The 13,623-nt window shown below is 38.9% G+C and overlaps 1 protein-coding gene across 11 annotated transcripts in view; it reads left to right on the forward strand.

Annotated features, from left to right (window-relative positions):
• The window catches only part of TPD52L1 (TPD52 like 1), a 107,953-nt gene extending 94,728 nt beyond the window's left edge, over positions 1–13,225 (forward strand). For 3 of the 11 annotated variants that reach the window (XM_008994979.5, XM_078370776.1, XM_035296620.3), the window contains exons 5-8: positions 1,262–1,276; positions 3,501–3,539; positions 7,158–7,218; positions 12,568–13,225. In XM_008994979.5, coding sequence (XP_008993227.1) covers positions 1,262–1,276; positions 3,501–3,539; positions 7,158–7,218; positions 12,568–12,696 — 244 coding nt within the window. In that variant the 3' untranslated portion in view covers positions 12,697–13,225. Of the gene's footprint in view, positions 1–1,261; positions 1,277–3,500; positions 3,895–7,157; positions 7,219–12,567 lie in introns of all 11 variants that reach the window. The other 8 variants (XM_008994980.5, XM_008994986.4, XM_078370777.1 and 5 more) reach the window with 6 other exon arrangements.
• Positions 13,226–13,623: the final 398 nt, after the last annotated feature.

The raw sequence follows: 13,623 nt of genomic DNA on the forward strand, positions 1-13,623 counted from the left end.
GTGGCTTTGTTTAGTATAGTGGATGGCCTATTTGCCAGGACTTCCAAACTTTCCACTAATTATAACTCCATGTAAAGGATACAACATTTTCATTATAAACTGTGGCTAAAATATTGGAAAATATAGTCTATGTTACTAGAGACTCAAATATAATCCTGAAATATTTTGAAGAGTTTGAAAATTTCAGAGCTATATTTATATAATATTTCATGTATATATTTTTCTCAAACTATATCTAACATTTGTATATAAATGAGAGTAAGTCTGTAAAAGCAAGAAGTTTTACAAAGAATTTTTAGTTTAAAATTATGCTAAAACAAGTCATTTTTAAAGTGTTTAAGCTTAATTTAATAAAAGCCCTTAAATGAGAAAAATCCATAAGCTTTGATTTTTTTTGTTCAAAAATGAATGTGCCAATATGTAAATATGAGGAATGTGTTAAAATTCGATCATAGACCTTTTATTTTAGACTTCTTTTTGGTTGAAAGTATCATATTACTCTACATTTTTATCAATTATGCTAGAAATTTTTTGTGCGTTCTGGTAATAAATTTCTGGATTTATTCAAAAAGATTACCAGCAAAATTCAGATACCTTGGAAGAAAAAATGGTACCTCTCAGTTCTTCTTTAAAATAACTCTAAATTAATATTTACAGCTTTTGTAAAACCTAGATTTTGGGCCTTTTAATAGCTAGAAAAAGGCATTATGTTAGGATTTAATTTGTACGTTTTGTAAAAATAAGTTACGTTTTCCTGAGCTAAGTAAGATCCTCATTTTAACCTCATTGTCATGGAATTACCCACTCTCTTTCTCCATCCATAAAATAACATTGTTAATACCCCTTTAACCAAAACGTTTCCTGTGAGGTTAAAATGAGGTCACACCTAGGAAAGTACTCTGAAGAAATACAAGTGGTTGGAATCATTTCTCTACCAGCGTTGGCATCTTCTGGGAACTTCTCAGTTAATTTGTTCAAACTGTGATCTGGTGGGGACAGAATGTTTGGAGAGGGCATGACATTTTATTAGAGGCCAATCATTGTTATATACTCCTAGGAATAACAGAAGCAAAACCTAAGTTGGTAAAATGATTTGACAGAGACGTTAAAACGTCAGTGTAATCAAAAGTGGTAAAAGAAGCTACCCTGTCTCTGCTCCAGGGCCCTTGAAAGGGGACCCCCAAGGGCAGTGCGGTGCTTCTCTGCATCCCTGTTTGCTAACTCTGCTCTTGCTCTTCTCTTCTGTGCTGCCTGGCTGCAGGTCTCACTCCATCGGGTAAGCACCACGGGGCTGTGTGTGGGACTCTGCCCACTCCCTTGTTGCCCACTTGCTTCCCAGGACTTTCTGTTTCTTTCACACTGTTCTTGAACCAACAAAACTGCACTCTATGTTCCAGAGAGCGTTCATGACCAGGAAGATAGTTTACAGGGCGCCTAATACATTTGAACTTATCTCTATCTCATTTCTGAATGTTTTTTTTTTTTTTTTTTTGAGACGGAGTTTTGCTCTTGTTATCCAGGCTAGAGTGCAATGGCTCAATCTCGGCTCACCGCAACCTCCGCCTCCTGGGTTCAGGCAATTCTCCTGCCTCAGCCTCCTGAGTAGCTGGGATTACAGGCACGTGCCACCATGCCCAGCTAACGCTTTGTATTTTTAGTAGAGACAGGGTTTCACCTTGTTGACCAGGATGGTCTCGATCTCTTGACCTCATGAGCCACCGTGCCCGGCCATTTCTGAATCATTTACACCATGCCACTTGCTGAGGAATCTTTCAGGAGTCTCTTTCTCGGCACCATTTCTTCCCGTGTTGACAGAGGACCTTAGAATTGAAAGAAGAAGAAAAAAACAAGTGGAGATTGAAAGTTCTGTATGTTTTTGGCTGGGAGCAATTACTCACGCCTGTAATCCCAGCACCTTGGGAGGCCAAGGTGGGTAGATCATGAAGTCAGGAGTTCAAGACCAGCCTGGCCAAGATGGTGAAACCCTGTCTCTACTAAAAATACAAAAATTAGCGGGGCATAGTGGTCAGAGCCTGTAATCTCAGCTACTCGGGAGGCTGAGGCAGGAGAATCGCTTGAACCCAGGAGGCTGAGGTTGCAGTGAGCTGAGATTGCACCACTGCACTCTAGCCTGGGTGACAGAGCAAGACTCCATGTCAAAAAGAAAGAAAGAAAGTTATATATTTTGTAAATCTTCTAGAATGTAAAGTTGAGAAACAAACACTGATTTTCTCTAGATTGTCATGTTTCTCTGAATTTCTTACCCGTTAATTTGTGTTGATGTTTCACCTTCAACTTTCTGTGCCTTCTGAAGTTGGAGGGAAGAAAGGTTACTGGAAAAGCGCATATGTTAAGAAGTTTGCAACTGTTAGTCCCTAGCCCCTGAATTAAGCCTTCTTTTAGCTGTAATCTTATTATATACTTTTATTTTTTAAATTTTTTCCTAAGAAAGCGGTCTGTATTTACAGAGATACACCAATTAGTAATGCAGATGTGTTTATTTTAGTGATGCTTTTAAAGTATAATTTCTGAGGAAATATCTGCCTAATAGTTTCTGAATGGAATGTCTAGGGTAAGACTGTAAGTATCCCCTGAATTTCTTTGTCCTTTTCTTTCTGTGTTCTAGCAAAGTGCTATCCATGCTAATAATGCCCTCAGTGGATTTTGTCAGTGAAGGGTGACAGATTTAGTCCCTGAACTATAGCTTCTTGAGAGAAGAGAAAGCAGGGGTGCTGTTGAAAAGCGTGAGATGGGAGCCAGCACTAGGCCAGGAAAATGGACCCATTGTGCTCCTCCCCCTGTCCAGTCTAATATATCAGTGAGACTCAGTAGAAAGTAACAAGCAATTGACCAGATCAAAGATGAATCGGCTACTAGGATTAATAGGATGAGAAAGCTAAATTTCTTAAAATTCTCAGGAATGTTTGTATTTGTACCAGATGTTCTTGACAATCAAACCCGAATGGATGCAGAAGTCCCTGACCCCATATTGGCCTAGGAGAATTGTGTTTCCCTGGCATGTGATTCCTTGAAAGTCTTATGTAAGCTTCTTGCATTCCTCTGGCCAGTTTCTCTACCATGGAGTGATTAGCTCCTACCCGCCTGGCTCTATTTCCTGGATACTGCCCTTTGCTCCTTACTGTCTTCCTGAGCAGAAGGGAGTAGAGACCCAGGTTGGTCCTGTAGAAGATGCCCATGGGCTACTGGGCTCACCTAGGAGAAACCAGACATTCACAGATTTCCTAGCTAAAGAAGGCTGTAGAAAGTAAAATAAGATGCAACCCTGGCTCCACCATCTACTTTTCATTTATACTCTTGAAAGCCGACAATGCCCCATTATACCCAACAAAACAAATATCATCTTGGTTGGATGGGCCAGGAATATTTCAGATATTTGGAATTGCTGTTTTAGAACTATGAATAGGGGGGTTTTCATGTACTTATGTTGTGCTCTCTTCTTTTTTCTTTTTTTTCCCCTTTAATCTGCTTTTGCTTTGAAGCTACTCCATTCGCCATTCCATAAGTATGCCTGCTATGAGGTAATGTGTGTAAAATATTTTATATCATATGACTACAGAATGGGTTTAAGGTGTTATTTTATTTAGATTTACTTATGGGGTTCCCCTATTTTATGTGAAAGGAAATTGCTGATGTTATTCAGAAGAAAAGACTGATAATTCTGTAGAATTGTGTAGTTTGGGCTTTTGACCAGACATCCTGTCTTAAATCCAGCCTTTCCTGTGTGACCCAAGACAAGTGACTTAACTTCGATTCTTTTATCCATATATCGCAAGAAATAAGACCTACTTCATATGGTGTTTGAGAGATACAAACAAAAGAACCTACATAAAGCATTTAGCACTGCGTCTGAACATGCCAACCGATCTTGCAAAGGTACACTTGGGTTTCTTATTTCAGCAAAATTAAATGCCAGCCTGGGGGAAAGTTTAAATGAAAGGATAGGAGATTAAGAAGGCTAAAATTCTAGAAAGGATATCATTAGGATTCTTAAGGTAGATATCAAGTTGAGATGTTTGTTAAACAATAAAATGTCAGCACAATTACTCTCCAGATCATAACTGGTGAGAAGGACATTCCTAACTTAACTTCAAGTTTCCATGGCATGGTGATGCTCCGATAAAATTTAAGTTAATAGTAAGATAGGAATGAGTGTTAAATTGAAAATCAGAAAATGCAGGCTCTGGCTAGGATTAACTTTCCACTCGGGAAAATCACCTCAATTGTATCAGCTTCATCATCTTTAAAATAAGAGGCTAGAACCAGATTAGCTGCTTGTGAAAGGTGCCTCCTCCACCCACTGAGCCCTAAGGCTGCCTAGAGATGAAGCCTCTGGGAGCTTCCCCCACTTCAGTCAGAGCTACACTTCTTCTACCTGCTTTATGTTAATATTGTGGTTTGAATACTTTATAGAGGGGGTTCAGTTAGTTTCAATAATTTGAGACCACTGAAGCCAAATTCTTTATAATCTTTTCCTGTGTTTTGTGTTTTTTAATTGTCATGATGCCAAATTCCTCATAGGGTCATTTGCAGTGCTAAAAGTTTGTACATCTGATTAAATCTGATTACAGTTGTACATCTGATTAAATCTGATTAAAGAGTTTCTCCCTGTTCCAGCATGTATTCTAGGATAATTTAATTAGACAAATGTCTGTTCTATTACATCTTATGAAGGAAGGCTCTTTCCACTGGGGTTATGTGGTTAATTGGCTGATTTGGAAATTTAACCACAGTTGTTAGTTCTCTGTATTTGGTGGTAAACAGGGAGTACAGATTCAAGATTGCTTAGTTCATCTTTGAATGGCTTGTTCCCCTAACTTAAGAACGTCTAAGGGCCGGGCGCGGTGGCTCAAGCACTTTGGGAGGCCGAGGCGGGTGGATCACGAGGTCAAGAGATCGAGACCATCCTGGTCAACATGGTGAAACCCCATCTCTACTAAAACTACAAAAAATTAGCTGAGCACAGTGGCACGTGCCTGTAGTCCCAGCTACTCGGGAGGCTGAGGCAGGAGAATTGATTGAACCCAGGAGGCGGAGGTTGCGGTGAGCCGAGATCGCGCCATTGCACTCCATCCTGGGTAACAAGAGCGAAACTCTGTCTCAAAAAAAAAAAAAGAAAAAAAGAACGTCTAAGTTGGGTATTGGAACCTAAGGCTCTATTTTCCTTTACTTGTCAAATTTTAAATCTGGGTGTCAGAAGATGGCTTGCAAAAATTAACATGGTTTTGCCCTGTGAACCAGGAAGTCATCTGGTAGTAGCTTATGGGTCAAATGCAGTCTGCATGAGCTTGCCTGAAACTAACTTGAAAAAAAAATTATTTTGCTTGTCTAACATATACCCATGAACCATTTCCTCACTGTGGGCCTCTGTAACTGACGAATGACAGGCAGTCATGTGCGAAGGCTTGGTCAAATAAAACCTGCAATGGAAATGAAGTGCCAATAACTATATACCTTTTGAGTCACTCAAGTGTAATTTTACTAATATTTCATCATGAAACAGGTTTGTAGAGGATTACTTATAGGAATTTAACTCATGTTTGAGTCATATACAAGGTGTGATGCCATGTCAGGATCCTCTGAACTCACCAGTGTTGATCTGTGCAGCCTGAAGGCAGATACATTTCTGACCACATGGAGCATCAAAGACTCAGGAGACAATCCCCAGATTCACTCATAAACATCTATGTTCATTGCCTTTTAGGAGCATAATAAGAGTGATGCTTCATTCTGCATCATACAATGAAACCTATATTCTATAGCCATTCTCCTTTATAAAGTTTTTCTAGGCCATTCTTCTTATTTTACTTTTTTTTTTTTGCACTCAAGAGAGAATAACAAGTACCTTATTAATTCAACATTTAGTTGATTATTTGATCTGAAAATGATGGCAGTTGTTGCTGCTCAAAGCTGACATGGATACAAGATTTAAAATACACTTAGTTCAGTTCCTATTTCTTTAGTAGGAGGTGTTGATATTTTTAATGGTAGTGATGTCATTGAATTATAATATCAGGGGGCCAAATCCAATATAGAAAACCAGAAAGCACCAAATGAAGTTTTTAACGCCTAAAGCAACAAGATGATGTATAGATTATTTCACAATGAATGTGTCACAAATAAAATGGCATTAGGGGCTCGGCATGGTGGCTCACGCCTGCAATCCCAGCACTTTGGGAGGCCGAGGCAGGCATATCACCTGAGGTCAGAGTTTGAGTCCAGCCTGGCCAACGTGGTAAAACCCCATCTCTACTAAAAAGGCAAAAATTAGCCAGGTGTGGTGGTGGGTGCCTGTAGTCCCAGCTACTCTGGAGGCTGAGGCAGGAGGTGGAGGTTGCTGTGAGGCGATATAGTGCCACTGCACTCCAGCCTGGGTAACAAAGCAAGACTCTTTATCAAAAAACACAACAAAACAAAAAAACCTGTTTAGTAAGAGAACAAATAGATATATCCTATGTGCGAGGAAAAATAACACATGCTAATAATGCCATTTAGATAAGGCATTAGGTAGGGAGTGGGTATGTTTTATCTTAAAATAATGAAAGCATTAACTTCCCAAAACACGACTTCATGGAAGCTGTCAAAATGATTATTTTTTTAAGGCATGGAAAAGAAAAAAAATATGAACATTTTTTTCCTTGTGCTATTTCTGTCTTGTCTCACATTTGCTGAAATAAAACTAAAAAAAATGCCAAGTGGCAAAACTCAAACATGACATTCTTTGTATGGATTTTCCATTGCTTACTAAAAAACCTGAGTTGGGAAGAGGAGTGTTGTGATAGAAACAATAAATGCTAAATGGAAACTTAAAGCTATCTATTGCTCCACTGGCTCATTGGAAATGATTGACAGTATACCATGGAATTAGTATAGTTGTGTCATTGACAAATACCACATTATTTATTGTACAGTTGAGTATCTGACCATTTTACTTAGAAAAATTCCATGTCAGGTTATGGTTTCTGAACCTAAGCTATCAGAAGTGACATACATTTTAAAACATGGTTGGGGTAGATGGCAAGCTGACAGGTAGCTCTGTTGCAGAGGCCAGGTTTACAAATATGAGCAGAAAACCAAACAGCATGGTTGCTAAGACAGCTAGGTCTTTGGAGCTGACCTCTCTTTTTTTGTTATTTTAGGAATTCTCCTACTTTCAAATCATTTGAGGAGAGGGTTGAGACAACTGTCACAAGCCTCAAGGTACAGATGAAGTGAATTCTGTGTGAGTGGGTCCATGTACTCAGGACAGCTTAGCCATCGCTGCGGTTAGTTCAAAGTCAAGGCAGGGCCAAGGCAGGCTTGCATCAAGTCAGACCTTTTCCTTCACATATACATCTATGAATAAAACCATGACTGAACAGTGTTACCGTATCCTTAGAGCTGTTTGTATAAACCATTCAGGGGTGAATTGTTCATTAAAGTGAACTGGGGTATGTGCTTACCATTTAATCTCTTAATGTTATCCCCTCAAAAGTAGGTAAGTGAGAGACGACTGTGGATAGGATAAAGGCTGTATGAAGTCTGACTTTAGAGTATGAATGGAAGTCCAAAAACAGCTCAGAGCTGCTCTGGTTTGGACATAGACCAGTATAAACAAACTTGGGACTATGTATCCACCACCCATTCAGCTACTTAGTTTATAAATTCAGGTATTGAGCATGGCACAGTATGGCTATCATAGAGAAAAAACATAACTGAGTCACAAAATGCATTTTATAATAATGCAATAATGCATTTCATCCCTGGGTATAAACGAAAAATGTGCCTATTACAGTGTAGGGGTTTTAAAAAAATTCACTGGACTTATTGTTTGAGCATAGGTAAGTTTGAATAAAAAGAGTAAAAATGAAATCAGTCTAGTCTTAAAATGTATTGAACTTTTAAAACAAGAAAAATCACTAAAACTACAAAGATAATTTTTAAAAGTATCATTTAATGACTTAATTACATCTTGCTATCATCATCCCTATTTTGTATACAATCCATTTCTGTATTTTACCATAACTGGGAAAATTAAGAATACATGTGATCTTTAACCAGATCAAAAACGTTTATATCCCATGCTGATTACTCAGTTGCCTCTGAATCCTGTGTCTCCATGCTGCTGTCACATGTGCTGCCCAATAAGTGTATGTGAGGTTGTAAGTTATTCTTTACTTGTGGTCCCAGGTGCTTTTATGGATTTTGACCCGGAGAGTCTTTTTCTTAGGGCAGGGTCTTTTACATAGTCTTCTATTTCTACTTTATTAGGCCCATAATCAAGTGTTTACGGCCAATAATGAAATTATTATTCAGCATTTACCATGCCTTCATCAGTTTCATTCACCAGCAGGTTCCAGCTGTGCAGTTTCACCATTCTGCATGCCAACATCATCACTTACTGAGCATGCAGGGACCAGTGGGAGCTGTTAAACTGCCCCATGGGTAGGAAAATTTTCATAAAGGGAGGAGCATCCAATGTTGTGAACATTTCTCTTGCTAGAATATTAAAACAAAAGGCTCAAAAATCCCAGGAGTCAGTTTCTAAACATTTGGTTTTCAGCCTCCTTAGACAACACAATGAGGATGGATTCCATTGCTTGTTAGACAAGTTTTGATATAGGGGAAGTTGTACTTTTTAGGTTTTTTTTAGAAGAAGGAGATACGAAGAAGCAAAAGAAGATTAAAGAACAAGGCATTTTCATTTGCTTTTAGGAAATTCTGGTAAGCTCACGGCTCACATAGGATTTAAGTGTTTGATCCACATGCTCAGCTTCTCACTTTTCTCACCTCATTGGGATAGAAGGTATAGCCTGCCGCCTCCTTCAGACATGCATATAACTAACCCAGCCCACCAGATACTAGCCTTCAGGAGGTGGAGACCTCCTGAAAGTGATTCTGTTTGTATGACTGTTCATGGTTTAATAAGACTCACATCCCATCCACCTCCTATCGCACAGCCAAAGCCTAATCCCTTTTTTTCTGTCCACCCAGGCAATGGAGAATAGCTGATAATCACGCTTTGTGTCAAACCTACCATTTCCTCAATAATTACAAATTTCTCAGTCCCTTTTCCCCCCTCCGCTAGACTAAATAAGAGATATGTATAACCCTTCTTTATATAGCTCATTTTCTGCAGTTTACTTTTGTGTTCTAAATCTCCAAAATGTCTATATTATTCTTTAATTAAGTTCCTTAGACTGTTTTCTGTTGAGGGAATGACTCATGAATCAGTAAAGATGAGTAGAATTTCTTCTAGGTTTACGTGCTGCATTTCCACTCACATGCCCTGCTTTATATTTGATTTTTGAAAATACTGCTGATAAGGAATCATCATCATATTTATATTCTGTGAGAAATAGAGTTCTGCTATAAAGGTCCACTCCTGCCATCTTCCCACACAATCTGTCATGTACCATGTGGCACTTGTACCAAATCCATTGTTCTTTCTTTATATCCAATTCTGTAGTCTGTTTTTCCATGAAACCATTTTCCAGTCCTATAAAATTCATTTCTGCCAGGTGTATTACTTGACACTTTAGTTGGTGTCACCTATATAGTCACGGAGCATGCTTTCTATTTCATCCAAAACAAACAAGCAAATGCAGAACCAACTCCTGTGAAACCACCTTTGGTATCTTCTACATATCCCAATGAGTCATGAGTAACTACATCTCTTCCAATGATTTTGCATCCATGTCAAGCTTACCATATTTTCAGTGTGCCTTCTTTTTTAAATAATAAATACATTACATGGCCTGGACCAAAACCTTAAAAAAAGAAAGGGCAGGTTTACATGTTTTGTTTCTTTTTGTCCTTTCAATCAGTTATTTTGTTATGAGAGATTAGGAAGCCCAACTCAGCAATTCAAATGAAATTCTATGCAAAGAACAATTATAATTTTGGGGACAAAGTGACAAATACTTGGATGAAAAATGATTAGGAAGAGAAGGTTTCAGGAGAATTTTATCATTCACATCTTTGCTTAAGCAGGTCCTTACCTAAGGTATTGCAGTAGGCAGTCATTAAACCTATGTGGTTAGGAAACTCTCTTATTCCATTCCTTCTGTGCCAAATTGATTTTTTACAAAGTCATTTCTTCCTTCTTTACTACTCTGTTTTGAGAAAATCAAGAAACAGGAGAGAAGAATGAAACAAAGAACAGAAGAACACATCAGTAATTGGTATTCACTGAATTCAATATTGTGTGTTACTTCTATTGCAAAAGAGAATGTGAATGGAAGAAAAAAAAAGGAGAGAGGGAGCTATTAATAGAGTAGATTACATTGAATTAATCTTATTTCTCTCAGGGAAGAAATAAGTGTAAAGAAAAATCACATAGTGGAAACCATCCCTTCCCCCGACCTATTCCCAGTGTTAAGATAACAGAAGGGAGGAAGAATCAATGCTCTGCCGGAGGTCCACAAACTAAGCTGGGCATTTTCTTTTGAATGATACATATGCTGAGAATGGCTTTACACTTTTTAATGGTTGAAAAAGAATCAAAATAAAAATAATATTTTGTGACGTGAAAATTAAATTATATGAAATTCACATTTCAGTGTCCATACATTAAGTCTTACTGAAACACAGCCTTGGCCTGTCATGGTGGCTCATGCCTGTAATCCCAGCACTTTGGGAGACTGAGGTGGGTGGATCACCTGAGGTCAGGAGATCGAGACCAGCCTGGCCAACATGGTGAAATCCTGTCTCTACTAAAAATACAAAAATTAGCTGGGCATAGTAGCAGGTGCCTGTAATCTCAGCTACTTGGGAGATTGAGACAGGGAGAATTGCAGAGGTTTCAGTAAGCTGAGATCATACCACTGCACTATAGCCTGGGTGAAGAGCAAGACTCCGTCTCAAGAAGAAGGAAAGGAAAGGAAGGAGAGGGGAGGGAGAAAGGGAAGAACAGGGAGAGAGAGGGAAGGGAAGGGAGAGGAATGGAAGGGAAAGGGAAAGGGAGAAGGAAGGAAGGAAAAGAAAGCCATGCTCATTCATTTAGGTATTGGCTGTGGCTACTTCCTACCAGAACTCATTTGAGTATCTGTGAGAGCAACAATATGGTTTCCAAGCCTAAAGTATTTACTGTCTGGCCCTTTACAGGTAGAGTTTTCTGACACCAAGCAGAGTGGAAAGTTTAATTTAATAAAAAATTTATTAAAGAGGCAGAAAGAGATTGTAGTGACAATTGGAGAAAAGTATGTTTTGTAATGATGGAACTGCTTTTGAACCCTGGTTATATTTTTTAAAGGGCAGGCCAGGCAGCATGAACACACTCCTCAGTGTTGTTGATGTCTGTGAGTGATCACTCTGGTGACAGTGAGGCATCAACGTCAGTTTGGCAATAGCAACATTATTCTATATCTCCTTTTCCTGCTTCAAAGTGTTTTTTCTACATTATGAAAAACAGTGGAGGGAAGGCCAATGTAACTACTTGTACTAAGCATTTTGGACGATTAAGTATACAGTATTTTTTCATAAGGAAATTTTCAAAATAGCCATATTTTAAAATTGTAAGTAAATTCCTTCGTGTTTATTCTTAGTCAATAGCAAGTATAGACGAAAAAGGCCTCGTAAAGCATCATGTCTGCATTGTAAGGAATATTCCTACTATAAGGTTGTATTAGTTCCATTTCATGCTGCTATGAAGAAATACCCGAGACTGGGTAATTTATAAAGGAAAGAGGTTTAATTGACTCACAGTTCCACAGGGCAGAGGAGGCCTCATGAAACTTACAATCATGGTGGAAGGGGAAGTAAACATGTCCTTCTTCACATGGTGGCAGGAAGGAGAGGTGCTGAACAAAAGGGATAAAGGCCCCTTAAAACCATCAGATCTTGTGAGAACTCACTATCATAAGAACAGCTTGGAGGTCAACACCCCCATGATTCAATTACCTCCTACCAGGTTCCTCCCTGGTAGGCTTATGGGGACTATGGGAACTACAATTTGAGATGAGATTTGGGCGGGGACGTAGCCAAACCATATCAAAAGGCAATTACCTAAGATGATGTGAAATCACCAGTGATTATGGCTTGATCCATCTCCAATTTTCAGAGCAGAAATGAGAAATCATTTTCCATTGAGCCACTCTGTCTTTTCAAAAGGCATTTGCCAGAAATCCATATTGTCCTGCTAACTCCCAAAAAAATCTTGTTTATGTCATGTAAGGATGTTTATGCATTTCTAAAATTGGAGGAATTAATAAAAAATATCTAATTCCATTTTGATTAGATCAGTTCTCTCTGGGTGAGTGGGGATAGAAGTTCCAAGTCCATGGATTGGATTATCCTCTTGGAGGGACTGAAATTTTAGAAGTAGAAGAGATAAAGAGAGAGTTGCTAAAATTGTGCAAAATTAAAGTTTGGAATCCTATCCCAGAACCCAAGTATGAATAACATTCTAGCACTCTGCTAAAGGAAACAAAACTTCTCTACAGTCTTTTGTCTCTAAAGATAGAAAGTATTTCTGAATTTCAAAGTAATCCAGCTTTTGGCATTCTTATAAAAACATTACAAAAATGATAGTAACAACTAACTGCATTTTTGTGGATCTGCTCATTTCAGACGAAAGTAGGCGGGATGAACCCTAATGGAGGCAGTTTTGAGGAGGTCCTCAGCTCCACGGCCCATGCCAGCGCCCAGAGCTTGGCAGGAGGCTCCCGGCGGACCAAGGAGGAAGAGCTGCAGTGCTAAGTCCAGTCAGTGTGGCTGCATCCAGAAACCAGCCACTGCCCAGCCCATCTCTGCCTGTGCTTATCTAGATAAGAAGAAAAACTCCCACTGGGAAAAACCCAGGCCTTGATGTTGTTATCAGATGGCCCCTCCAGAAAGTTTAATGATTTCCATTTGTATCTGTGTTGTTGATGGACCACTTGACCATCACATTTCAGTATTCATGGGTGACTGTCATCTTTTAAAATGTTCCCACTTGAGCAGGTACACAGCTGGTCATAACTCTTGTCTGTGTAATTTGATGTATATTTTCCAAACATGTAGCTATTGTTCGCTTTGATTTTTGCTTGGCCTCCTTTATGATGTGCATGTCCTTGAAGGCTGAGTGACAATCCCTTTCAGTTCAGCAGGTCAACAGGATGGAGCTCTTCATGACTGTCTCCAGCAATAGGATGATTTACTATAAATTTCATCCAAATACTTGTGATCTCTCTCACCTAGTTCATTATGTATGTTAATTTCAGCAATTAAAATAATTGATTTTAATGATGACTTTGAATTCTTAATTTCTTTGTCTTAAAAGTTGCTAGTTATAATTCTACAGATGCAATTTTAAATCAACTTTTAGCAAAGTGTGGTAGTTCATGCCTGTAATCCCAGATCTTTTTGATGCCAAGGTGAAAGGATTGCTTGAGGCCAGGAGTTCAAGACCAGCCTGGACAATGCAGATCCTGTCTCTAGGAAAAAAAAAAAAACTTAGCCAGGCATAGTGTTGCTCGCCTGTAGTACCAGCTACTCTAGAGGCTGAAGCAGGAGGATTGCTTGAGCTCAGGGGTTTGAAACTGCAGTGAGCTATAATTGTACCACTGCACTACTCCAGCCTGGGTGACAGAGTGAGACATTGTCTCCAAAAATAATAAGTAGTCAACTTTTTCTGCTAATTTGGTG

Source organism: Callithrix jacchus, chromosome 4 (assembly GCF_049354715.1).
Source record: "Callithrix jacchus isolate 240 chromosome 4, calJac240_pri, whole genome shotgun sequence".
NCBI lineage: Eukaryota > Metazoa > Chordata > Mammalia > Primates > Cebidae > Callithrix > Callithrix jacchus.